Here is a 12,119-nt window from a genome sequence, read left to right as displayed (position 1 = left end):
GTAAATCCACCCCAATGTTCCTGACAGTCTACTCCTTCACTGTCCATTCACTAGCTAGGGGTGGCAGAGTGACCAAGCTGTACTTCTCAAATTCAGCGTAGAAAAGCCAGGTCACCCACCTGCATTGCCAGACAGGACTCTAAGGGGTTGATTTACTAAAGGCAAATAGACTGGGCACTTTGCAACGTGCAGTTGCTACAGACCTTGTCAAATGAGGTAAAGCTTCACTTTGTAAAGAATACCCAATCGCATGCAAGGGAAATGAAAAAAAAAAAACAGCATTTTTGCTTGCACATGATTGGCTGATGGAAGTCAGCAGAGCTGCACTTTGCAAAGTGAAAAGTCTATTTGCCTTTAGTAAATCAACCCCTAAATCTCACAAATGATTGGACTAAATTACAAATCCATTGGCAGGTAAACTGTGTATGTGCTTGAGCTGTGGATTTAGCATTGTGTCAGGTTTTTGGCTTAACTGAAATACATTTTTAATATGGTAGTTAAACCTAAGCTCCGCTGCAGACTGCAAGAAGTTTCCATATAAACATTACTAAGCATCAGTGCGCTAAATGGCATAGGTGATATCAACCACACTTGTATTATCTCAGGAGAATTTCCTCATAAAGGTAATCATTTTACAATCATTTACTGTATATGTGGAATCATAATATTGTCCTATGCAATATTTATTAGACCATTTCTCACAGGTCATTTTATTGGCACTAAATAACGCTATTTCTTTCTCAAATAAACACCTAATAGAACCTCATAGTATTGCCAGCTAGAAGGTAGCAGTAGGTTGTGGTGTGATAATCTTTTGTGTTATTTATGTGAACACAATGCAGTGAATGAGTGTTTGTGATGAAAATGCTCCCTGGGGCTTAGTTATGCTGGCTTGAATTTGTGTCACATTTGTATTGCATATTTCCCATATATTCTCATATATTCTCACCTGACCAAGTTTCCTTCACCACCATTAAATCAGCCCATAGATGACTTTATTTTCTTTCCTTCCACCACGGAGGCGCAAAGGAGCCTTTCTGGCCAGCAGAACACAATGATTACTGGTAGCGGCTATGGCCGCTGTCATTAATCAAATGTAAAAAATCCGACAGGCTGTAAATCGATGGATTAAGTTGGGTACAATCAGTCTGCCTGCTGAACCAGATGAATTTTGATCCATGTACGGATGGCTTTAGCCTAAAGCTGCACGATTAATTGTTAAGAATCGAGATTGCGATTCTTTCCCCCTCACAATCTTAACAAAGCATTTTCCAGATTCTATGCAGAGGTTTCTGCAGAGTTCTCTGCTCAAGCCGACAACTGTCAAAAAACAGGCACAACAGTTTCACAACATTCCTCAGCCGCTGAGCTAAGTATAAACCAATTGTAACCTTTGGTTCTTTAGCTCAAAGGAATGAACTTCAGTCTGTAAGGCCTTATGCACACTAAAGCTGATAAACTGTTTTTGGGAGTTTGAGGCGTTTTTTTTTTTTTACAGCCCTTAAACTCCCCTCTATGCTATGTGTCCATGCACACTTGGACGTTTGTTGAACTTTATCAGCAGGGGGGTTTATAGGCTGTTGTCTGTACGCCCTAAAGTCACGTTCAAGAGCAGTTCTTCTGACCACAAAAAACGCTGAACAGTGAAAAATGTGCATAAACACTCTTAAATGCGCTTTTATCAGCGTTCAGCGTTTTTTATATTGCAGAGCTGAATGTAAACTGGGTGTAATTTAAAAAACTTGGCAAAAATGCTGATGCTGAAAAACACTCAAAAACACACATAAACGCGTTTTAAAAAACGCTGTTAAAAGCTCACTTTTAGCAGCGTTTTCCTGCCAGCAATCTTATGTCCAGAAAGACTTTTTTGAACGTCCTGTGTGCATGGAGCCTAAGGCGTCTTTCACACAAACGATCCGTTCAGGTCTGCCTGTCAGTTTTTTAGGCGGACCTGAACGGATGCTCTATGGAGCGTCGGATGTCAGCGGTGACATGTCCGCTGACATCCGACCCACTCTGAACCCGAAAAAGTGCGACGGAGGAAAAACCTACTTTTCCATCCGTCTGCGGATTGGATCGGGTGACGACGGACTCTCTTCATCCGATCTTCCATAGGGGAGAGTGCCACTCTGATAGGTCCTTCCCTGTGCAGTGTACAGAGACGGACCTGTCATCTTCCTGCTCAGCGGAGAACGACGGATCGATCCCCGCTGAGCAAGCGGATGTTCACCGGGCGGATCAGCACGGATCCATCCCGTGTGAAAGAGGCCTAAATGAGGGAAGTTTAACCACTTAAAGACTAAACCTTTTTCTGACACTTGTTGGTTTCAAGTTAAAATCATTTTGTGCTAGAAAATTACTTAGAAGCCCAAAACATTATATATATTTTTTTAACAGAGACTCCCAGAGAATAAAATGGTGGTTGTCGCAATATTTTATGTCACACTGTATTTGCGTAGCGGTCTTTCGAATGCAATTTTTTTGGAAAAAAATACACTTTCATTTATTTAAAAAAACGAAACAGTAAAGTTAGCCCAATTTTTTTTTTTAGAACGTGAAAGATGATGTTACTCTGCGAGAATTGTGATCTTTAGTCTAAGCAAAAAAATTGTGATTCTCATTTTTCCCAGAATAGAACAGCTCTACTTTAGCCAATGTGTGCTCAATAGGATACCCAGGTCTCAGTAATATCTTTCTTATTTATATGTGAAAAGAACAATGCTTTTCTTTGCTGTTTGCTTTTAAACATTTGCTGTTTTCGGTTAATGAATCTTTGATTTTTATCAGTGAATACTAGTTCCTGTGGACAAAAAAAAAAAAACTCAATCTGTCTGCACCAAAATCCACTATAGGAAATAAATAAGTAAATAAGTGCTAACTGATGGCGAGGTACAAACTGCCAATAAGTCTGTCACAATGAATAGAAGCCTAGAGGGGACGGGGAACTTCTCTGATGGCTGACAGTCTTCAAGGTCAGCATCTCCAATCCCCTGCACCTGATTACAGCAGAACTAGCCTTGGGTATATTCTTCATTATTAAGTGCCTCATGATAAATAATCTCATACTGTAACATTTCAAGGTGTTTATTACCTGTCACATGGATCACACTACTTCTTCTTTTTATTCCAGAAGGATAGAGCCATCTTTGTTCAGATATATTCCAGGGTCACCATCTACTTCCTGGGCTGAGATGTTGGCTCATAGATGACGCGCTCATGTAGATCCTGGCACCTCTGCATTTCTTGGCTACCTCCCACCTTATGAATTGCTACAAAATTACCATTTTGCAGTACAAATATTGGTGGAGAGGAGACTGGGGAAGAGCCTCCTCCTGCCTGCAGCAATCTGATAGGATTATTTTAGCCTAGGGTACCTGACTAGAGCTCTGGGGTGGCTTCTTTAATGATGAAAATACGTTTTTAAAAATAATACTGTTGCTACAGCAGGTGAAAAAAACTCCTTCCTGATCCCCCGAGAGGCAATCCGATTTTCCCTGGATCAACTTTACCTATAAATGTTAGTATCCAGTTATATTATGTATATTAAGAAAATAATCCCGGCCTTTTTTAAAGCAATCTACTGAGTTGGCCAGAACCACCTCTGGAGGGAGTCTATTCCACATTTTCACAGCTCTTATTGTGAAGAAACCTTTCCATATTTGGAGATGAAATCTTTTTTCCTCTAGGCATAAAGAGTGCCCCCTTGTCCTCAGTGATGACCTTAAAGTGGTTGTAAACCCTTACAAACCACTTTGACCTACAGGTAAGCCTAGATTAAGGCTTACCTGTAAGTCCAAGAAATATTTGCTGAAAGGCAGGCACAGCTGTCAGCGGCGCGCAGGCGCACTGAGTGTGTGCCGCTGTCAACGAGTGGCGGCTCCCGTGCGCATGCGCGGGAGTGACAGCGGCGGAGCAGCAAGACCCACCGAGAAGATGGAGGCGCCGGACTACAGGGGACAGCAGTGACTTTGCTGGCTCCTGTGTCAGGTAAGTGACACATAATGGACTACAATGCGATGCATAGTAGTCCATTATGCTTTACCTTTGCAGGGAATCAAAGAGGAAGTAAACTCATCAGGGTTTACTTCCTCTTTAAAGTGAATAACTCAACACCAAGTTCACTATATGGACCACTTTATTTATGTATACAGTGTTTAAAAACAAAAAACAAAACACAATCTGGTAGAGAGGAGATGAGTGAGGTGTAGCTTGGTTAGTGTTCCATGCTTTCATCAGTTTTTCACCAAATTTCTTCAATCAGTTGCCATGTGCAACACACTGGGGAGATTTACTAAAACTGGAGCACTCAGAATCTGGTGCAGCTGTGCATGATAGCCAATCAGCTTCTAACTAGTGGGGGCCCGTCCATAGGGGCCACTCGGGCGCTGCCCCCCCCCCCAAAAAAAAGAATGGTCACTTTAAGAGTGACCAGGCCCCGGACATGCGGCAGTCTATGGGAAGCTTCACAGCCTCCAATCAGCTGATTGCAGGCTGGGCAGCCGATTTGTCCGGCAGTCTATGGGAAGCTTCACAGCCTCCAATCAGCTGATTGCAGGCTGGGCAGCCGATTTGTCCTTTTTTAGGGAGTAGTTGGGCACAAGCGATGCACCCTGAACACTCCCCACTGGGTAGCGGAGGTCGGTGTCGGTACCGAGGAAGGGGAGGATGATTAGACTGAGGCTCGGTGCGGTGCTGTTCTGTCAGTGCTCCGCCCCCTTGCCGTACCCTGAGGGGTCTGTGGGTGACATCGAGGGATGGACTGGCAGCAGATCGGGCGGAGAAGATGTGTGACTAGGGAGGTGGCTAGCTGGCTGGCCGGGAAGTGAGCGAGGCAGCCTCTGCTGCTCGGATGGTGTGAGTGGAAGATCCGCTGTGAGGCTGCACCAAGGAGGATTGGCAGGGATGGGCAGGATCCTGAAGGTAAGAGAGATCCACAAATACATTTGATGGGCACGGTGACAGCATTTGATGGCACAGTGGTGGCATTTAATGGGCACAGTGGTGGCATTTGATGGGCACAGTGGCTGCATTTGATGGCACAGTTGCTGCATTTAATGGGCACAGTGGCTGCATTTGATAGGCATAGTGGCAGAATTTGATAGGCACAGTGACAGCATTTGATGGGCACATTCTAATGTCAACTTGTTCAATTAAGCTTTGACAATAAAGCCTGGAAGCTGATTGGTTACTATGCAGTGCTGAACCGGAGATTGCGCACTCTCCAGTTTTAATATATCCTCCCTTAGGCCCATTGTATTTATGGTGAATACAGGAAATGTTGGTCATATCTGTGAGGAGATACAGTATATGGGGAAAATGATGAAAAGAAAGAACTGAGATGATTCAGAGAATGATACAGTGACAGTAACAGCTGCGGGTAACCAGTTACACTGCAATTTACTCTACTGAGAAATATATTTTCTAGACAGATTCTGCAACTCAACAAAATGCACATCTTTTATTAAGTGTCACTGTATGCTGACATGTTTTAGGGCTGGGTGGTTATTATTATATTATAAATTATTGGTTTAATAGAGTGCTGAATCTTAAAATAAATGCGGGACAAACCCGGGCAATTTAAACTGAACATGGTGAAATGACATAAATCAAGCAGAGGTTATCTGCAGTGGGAACAACAGATTCAGAGACAGACATATATAGACCTTTTATGCAAATACCAACTTTACCAAAAAAGTTTAGGCTCCTACTTTCTCCTACTCTTTACTGCACGCAATCGGTTGTGTAATCTGAAAGGGTGGCATCACTGACCAATAGGGAGGACTGGGAGCAGGAGGTACTCATGCATTAATAATATACTGATATGGTCATTATTATTTACATGTTAACATTATTACTGGTATTGCACACTTTTTCACCTCTAATTCCACATAATAATAATTTGAGGTAAATATATATTTTTACTATACTTTTCCATCAAAAGTAACAATATAACAGTTTTAGTGAACAATGATAATGGAGTCCAAGTAAACAGGTGACACATTGTAGGGAAAGAAGGCATCCGTTTCACTGATATTTGCATTATGTGATAAAATCATCAAACAGATAAGGTGTATGATTAAAGAAAGAGAAGAGAGGAAAGTATAATCAAAAAAAGAAAGAGAAAGAGAGAAAGGCCTAAGGAAGGAAGAAAGGGTACAAAAGAAGAAATTCAGGCTATCAGTCTGTACAGGGTCTGATTCTGCGTGTGGTTAGAGGAGCAAGTGCATCTAGTGATGAGTGAACTGTTGTAGACAGAAGTGGCCAGGTTAGGACAGGACAGGGGAGAGCTTATGTCATATAGGTGGTCAGTAGCAGAATAGAGAAGAGGAGGGTTAAAGTAGCAAAGGTTTCTACGGGTAATTGTTTGCTGCTTGGAGGGATGGGTGGCTGGAGGCAAGGATACAGTGAAACTGATGAGATTGTGATCAGAGAGAGGAAAGGGGGTGTTGGTGAGGTTGTCAGGATTGCACAGATGGCAGAATACAAGGTCAAGGGTATTACCATTGGAGTGAGTGGAAGTATGTGTCCATTGGGTTAGGTCAAAAGATGAGGTTAAGTTGAGAAGTTGAGCTATAGCTAGGCTGTTAACATTGGCAGGAATGTTGAAGTTACCAAGAAGGATCTTGTGTATTTCAGAAGAGAGAAAGTAGGGTAGCCAGGCAACAAAGTCATCAAGAAAGCGCAATACCGGTCAAGGAGGCCGATAAATTGCTGCAATCCTCAGAGAAATGGGAGAAAACAGACAAATACAGTGCATCTCGAAAGAAGAAAGGGATAGAGAGGGAGGTATAGGAAGGACTTGGAAGGTGCTTTGTGGAGATAGAAGGAAGCCAACGCCACCTCCTTTCTGTCTATTGGGTCTGGGGGAGTGAGTCCAATGGAGACCACCATGGGACAGGGCAGAAGGAGAAGCTGAGTCAACATTTTGAAGCCAGGTTTCTGTTATGCCGAGTGTTAAAACCATGAGAGATGAAGAGGTTGTGTACAGATGTTAGCTTGTTACAGATGGAGCGAGCGTTCGAAAGGGAGCATAAGATTGGTGGGCTGCTTTGAGCAAGCAGGGGGATAGAAATTAAAGAGTGGATTGCAGTGGTTGTCAGAGGAGAAGGGGTATTGGATATGTGGCTTGCAGATGGAAAATGGTGGACCAGGATTAGGAGAAATGTCACCTGAGACTAGGAGGAGAGTGAGGAAGGTAAGATGGGAGTGGGATGTGCATGAGCGCACATGTCTAATGGGCCTGGAGTTTATGTCAGCATGTGAGTTCAGCAAATGCAGGAGATGATGAGTACAGTAGTAGGGAGAGGGTAGGAGTGAGGGAGATATCTGCATGCTGCAGGGTAGAGAGGAGGGGTAGAGTAAGGATAATTTGAGGATAGAAGACACAGATGTGAGAAGGAAGAGAAGAAGGAGCATGTTAGTGGATAGAGAATGGCAATATCACTTCATATACAGTATAATAAATGTCAAATGCTGGTTTGCTTGTCGTCTTTCAGGGTGGAGCAGAGTTCTTGTATCTTCATCCACCTTAATTATCCTGCTTTCGTTAAACTGCGGCGGTGAAACTGCGCATCATTCATGACAGAGCCACTCAGGAAAGAGCCATGTTGTCTGCGCCTTGCCCCTGTCTGCGCCACCCCATAGGCTGCTTTAAATTTATAGGGAGAGTAAGCAGACATGCATTTCTCAATTGGTCATTATAGGGTCTGATTTGAGACACCTGAATATGGGAGAGGAGCTGGCCACAGTACCAGACCAGACACAGACACAGGCTAAAGATAATTACCTCTCTTGATCACTCAAGCCAAATGGGGTTGAGAATCAATCACCAGTAAGGTTGCTATTGCAGTGTGTTTTTTATAGAGCTAACATTAAATATAAAAGTTTAAAGATATGGCAGCAGAAGACATTTACTAAAAATGATACAGCAATGTCAGATAGTTCAGCAGAGTAGAGTATACAGATGGGTAGAAGACATTTACCAATAATTATACGTATTAATGCGTCCAAACAAAGGTAAAGAAGATGTATTCCAGAAGTCGCATAACAATAATTAAAGCTCAGTTGAAGTATCATACCTTTCTATCTATTTAATGGTCTGTATGTCACCTGTTATGATTTGTTATGGATTTTTTCCCGGAGATGCTTAAAATATATTTTTCTCTCAGTAAAACTGCTGTTTAACAGCCATACAACTCATCACAAAGGGAGAGATTTACTAAAACAGGTGCACACAGAATCTGGTGCTGCTGTGCATAGTAACCAATCAGCTTCTAGATTTTTTTTTTGGCAAAGCTTAACCACTTGCCGCCCGCCCTATAACAAATAGACGGTGGCAAAGTGGTTGCATAATCCTGACCGGACGTCATATGACGTGATCAGGATTATGAGCCGCTGCGCGCCCCCGGGGGCGCGCATTGCGGCGATCGTTGTTGCGGGGTGTCAGTCTAACACCCGGCAACTACGATCTCGGTAAAGAGTCTCCAACGGAGACTCTTTACCACGTGATCAGCCGTGTCCAATCACGGCTGATCACAGTGTAAATAGGAAAAGCCGGGGATCGGCTTTTCCTCACTCGCGTCTGTCAGACGCGAGTAGAGGAGAGCCGATCGGCTGCTCCTCTGACAGGGGGGGTCTGTGCTGATCGATTATCAGCACAGCCCCCCCGAGGATGCCCACACTGGACCACCAGGGACGCCACCAGACCACCAGGGATGCCCAGGACAAGGTATGCCACCCTAGACCACCAGGGATTCCAGTCAGTGCCACAATTGATGCCAATCAGTGCCCATAATGGATGCCAATCAGTGCCCACAATGGGCATCACTGATTGGCATGCATTATTGATTGGCACTGATTGGCATCCACCTCATCAGTGCCACTTCATTGGTGCCCATCAGTGCCACCTTATCATTGCCCATCAGTGTAACCCCATCAGTGCCCATCAGTGAAGGAGAAAACTTACTTATTTGCAAAGTTTTGAAACTGAAACAAAAAAAAAAAACATTTTTTTTTCAAAATTTTCTGATTTTTTTTATTTGTTTAGCAAAAAATAAAAACTGCAGAGGTGATCAAATACCACCAAAAGAAAGCTCTATTTGTGGGAAAAAAAATTATAAAAATTTCATTTGGGTACAGTGTAGCATGACCGTGAAATTGTCATTCAAAGTGCGACAGCACTGAAAGCTCAAAATTGGTCAGGAAGGTGTTTAAGTGCCTGGTATTGAAGTGGTTAATTGAACAAGCTGAAGTTAAAAGTTTATTGGTTCCTGTGCACAGCTGCATCAAATTCTGTGTGCTCCAGTTTTAGTAAATTTCCCTCAGAGTGTCTTCATAGAGACATGTATAGAAGAGAAGGGGAGGGAAGCGATGTCAAACAGGACTGTTATGAGTGCTCTGGATCTAAAGCTGGCCTTACACTCGTAGAACTTAATTCAAAAATTAATTTTGTTAGTGAGGCATTTGTTCTCAACTGCCTTGACTAGAAAATTCGAAGGAGCATGAAAGAAAATGCTTCTAACAATGAATGTGGTTTTTGTTCAGGCAGGTCCATTCATTTCGCAAGTAGACACAATTTTGAAGTACTTTCAAATTGCATTAATCAAGTCATCAAATGTACCGATCAGAATTTTCATGGCCAACCTAACTCTGGCCCCTTTTGGACTATACAGTCATATTTATAACAGCGTAAGCGGTGAGGTGGACGTAAAGCTATGAAAATGGAAGATGGTGCAAGATCTATTAGGTTGCACATCTGTATATGTGGCTTTCACTTTTTCTCTGATTTATGTTTGAAAGAGGTTTATACTGAGCCTGTATGGAGATTGCCATAGGCTGGCTTCTAGTTTCACAAATACTGGCTACCCGGCTGTCTTACTGATCCATGACTTTGTGGTGCATGCACAGATCTGGCCTGCAGGGTTATTCAGGTCAGTGGCTCAATGTATTGGAGCCAGTGACTTCCAAGAAAAAAGCATTTCTCTTTCGTTCTTTGAAGGTCATATCAAAGATCAAGAAGATTTTCACTGTTGGGTTGTATTGCTACCTACAAGAGTAGGAGGCACAAAAACAAAAGCGCAACCTACAGGTGGGCCCCTGCTGGTGGCAGCTCAGTTTTTTGTCTAGTGTCCAGGGGTAAGGTCATGAGCTTTCTAATGGGAATCTTAGTTCCCTTCTTTTCCATTTTTCAGATGGATTTTTTCTCCACGTTCTTTTGCAGGTTATCCTCAGTCAACTGCTGACTGGGTGACAAGCTGGATATCCAGATCCTCTGAGTTTCCTCAACTTAGCCATCAAGTGCCTGTAGTTCCTTGCTTGTGTGCAGGGTCAGCTGTGACAGCCCTCTTTAGACAGAGAGCAGCCTACCTGACTACCTGACATGGGGAAGAGCTCAGCAATGGCAATCTATATAGTTCCCTTAATGCAAGTTCCCTTTAAAGCTGATCTCTGGAAAACTCAAAGGCCCTCTTTTGCAGTGGAGCTGTACCTTCACTTCAGGGCTTAACTGCTTGGTTACTGGAGGGGATGTGAAAAACACACTTAGCCAATCATCTCTTCCCTGGCAAACATTGCTCCCCTGGCAGGAGTGGAGGATCGGGTACATGAAACTGCCTTACCAGGCCCCCTAGGCATAAATGAGCAGTTAACCCATGCAGTGAGGATGTAATTTTGTTTTTGCAGAGTTAAGCTTCAATTACCCTTTGAGCTGTAAAGGGGCATGTATCTGAATCAGGGATTGTAATCTATGGAAGATCTAATCATGAGATAAGATGCTTTTAGAGAAATATTTTCTGGGGTATTTGGGAAAAAAAAGGGGTTGAAACATAGTTGCTGGGGTAAATACTGGTACTTCAAGCAATGCACTCACCGATATTACTTTGCAGAAGAATAGGCACCTTGACTGGCCCCACTGGGAATTGAGCAGCCAATGCCATATCTATCTATCTATCTATCTCTCTATCTATCTATATATATATATATATATATATATATATATATATATATATGTATCTATATATATGTACACACATATACATATACCATCTGAACTCCTCATCTTTGGGTTCAAACTACCAATAATTCCAGCTCTAACACACACACCAAAATCTCCCTGTTTGTGGGCAGGACTAGAACAGGAATGTAGCATTACACAGCTACAGTGTTAGGAACTTTGCAGTCAATGTTCTATTGGTATTTTAATATGTGTATGATTTAGGAAAAGTTAATCTGTATTAACTCACAACAAGTAATCTGATTCTTTATCTGGAAGATTAAACCTGATTAATATCTGTGGGCAGCTGCCCCATTTTTTGCTCAATCGTTCTTTGTCCTATTGTTTGTGTTTCATTCCTATACAAAATAGATAAGCACAAAAATATTTATTCTGTGTTATGTCTTGTTTTTGTTGTTGATCTGTGTTTCTTTATGTTCCCTACAGGAAAGCGATTTCCCGCTCCGGACTACAGCACCTGGTCCCTGTGCACTGCCCCACCCTCACTGTCTCCAATGGACCACTGAAGGAGCCACGGACATCCCTGGACTGGACTGTAGGGTTGATCTTCTTGATTTAGTGTGTCTTTGTATGTGTGATGTAAAGCCATAATGGCTTTGTGTAGCAGTAACAAAAATATTACACCAAACCTGGTGCAATCTTTTTAATGGAGTGTTAAGAGGTTAGAGTCCCTGTCAGGTTTTTTTGTTGTTTTCTGTTTTACTCACTCACAAGGGTTGATTTACTAAAGGCAAATAGACTGTGCACTTTGCAAGTGCGGCGCTTCAGAGCTTAGTAAATGGGATAAATCTTCACTTTACAAGGGATATCCAGTTACATCCAAGGAAAATAATCAAAACAACATTTTTGCTTGCACATGATTGGATGAGCAGAGCTTCCCCTTATTTACTAAACTCTGTAGCAACTGCACTTGCAGAGTGCAGTCTCTTTGCCTTTAGTAAATCAATCCCTATGTGTCACTGAGAATTAATGTAAAAGAAAATCCAATATTTTGAATTATTAGCAGAACCGCAAAATAAGGAAAGTCCTCCAAAGCGGATGCTTCTTCTGATGACAACTGTTTAAAAGGGGATTACTGTACATTTTTAAGATATTTCCTCTCTACAAG

The 12,119-nt window shown here is 42.5% G+C and overlaps 1 protein-coding gene across 14 annotated transcripts in view; it reads left to right on the top strand.

Moving 5' to 3' along the window:
- Positions 1–12,119, top strand: part of DGKI (diacylglycerol kinase iota) — a 542,650-nt gene that overhangs the window by 219,204 nt on the left and 311,327 nt on the right. For all 14 annotated transcript variants that reach the window (XM_077469233.1, XM_077469236.1, XM_077469234.1 and 11 more), the window contains one exon: positions 11,438–11,546. In XM_077469233.1, the coding sequence (XP_077325359.1) occupies positions 11,438–11,546 (109 nt within the window). The remainder of the gene's footprint in view (positions 1–11,437; positions 11,547–12,119) is intronic.

Source organism: Lithobates pipiens, unplaced genomic scaffold (genome assembly GCF_037356315.1).
Source record: "Lithobates pipiens isolate NorthernLeopardFrog02 unplaced genomic scaffold, aLitPip1_a1.2 Scaffold_8, whole genome shotgun sequence".
Taxonomy (NCBI): domain Eukaryota; kingdom Metazoa; phylum Chordata; class Amphibia; order Anura; family Ranidae; genus Lithobates; species Lithobates pipiens.
This window is presented reverse-complemented; position numbering and strand designations above follow the sequence as displayed.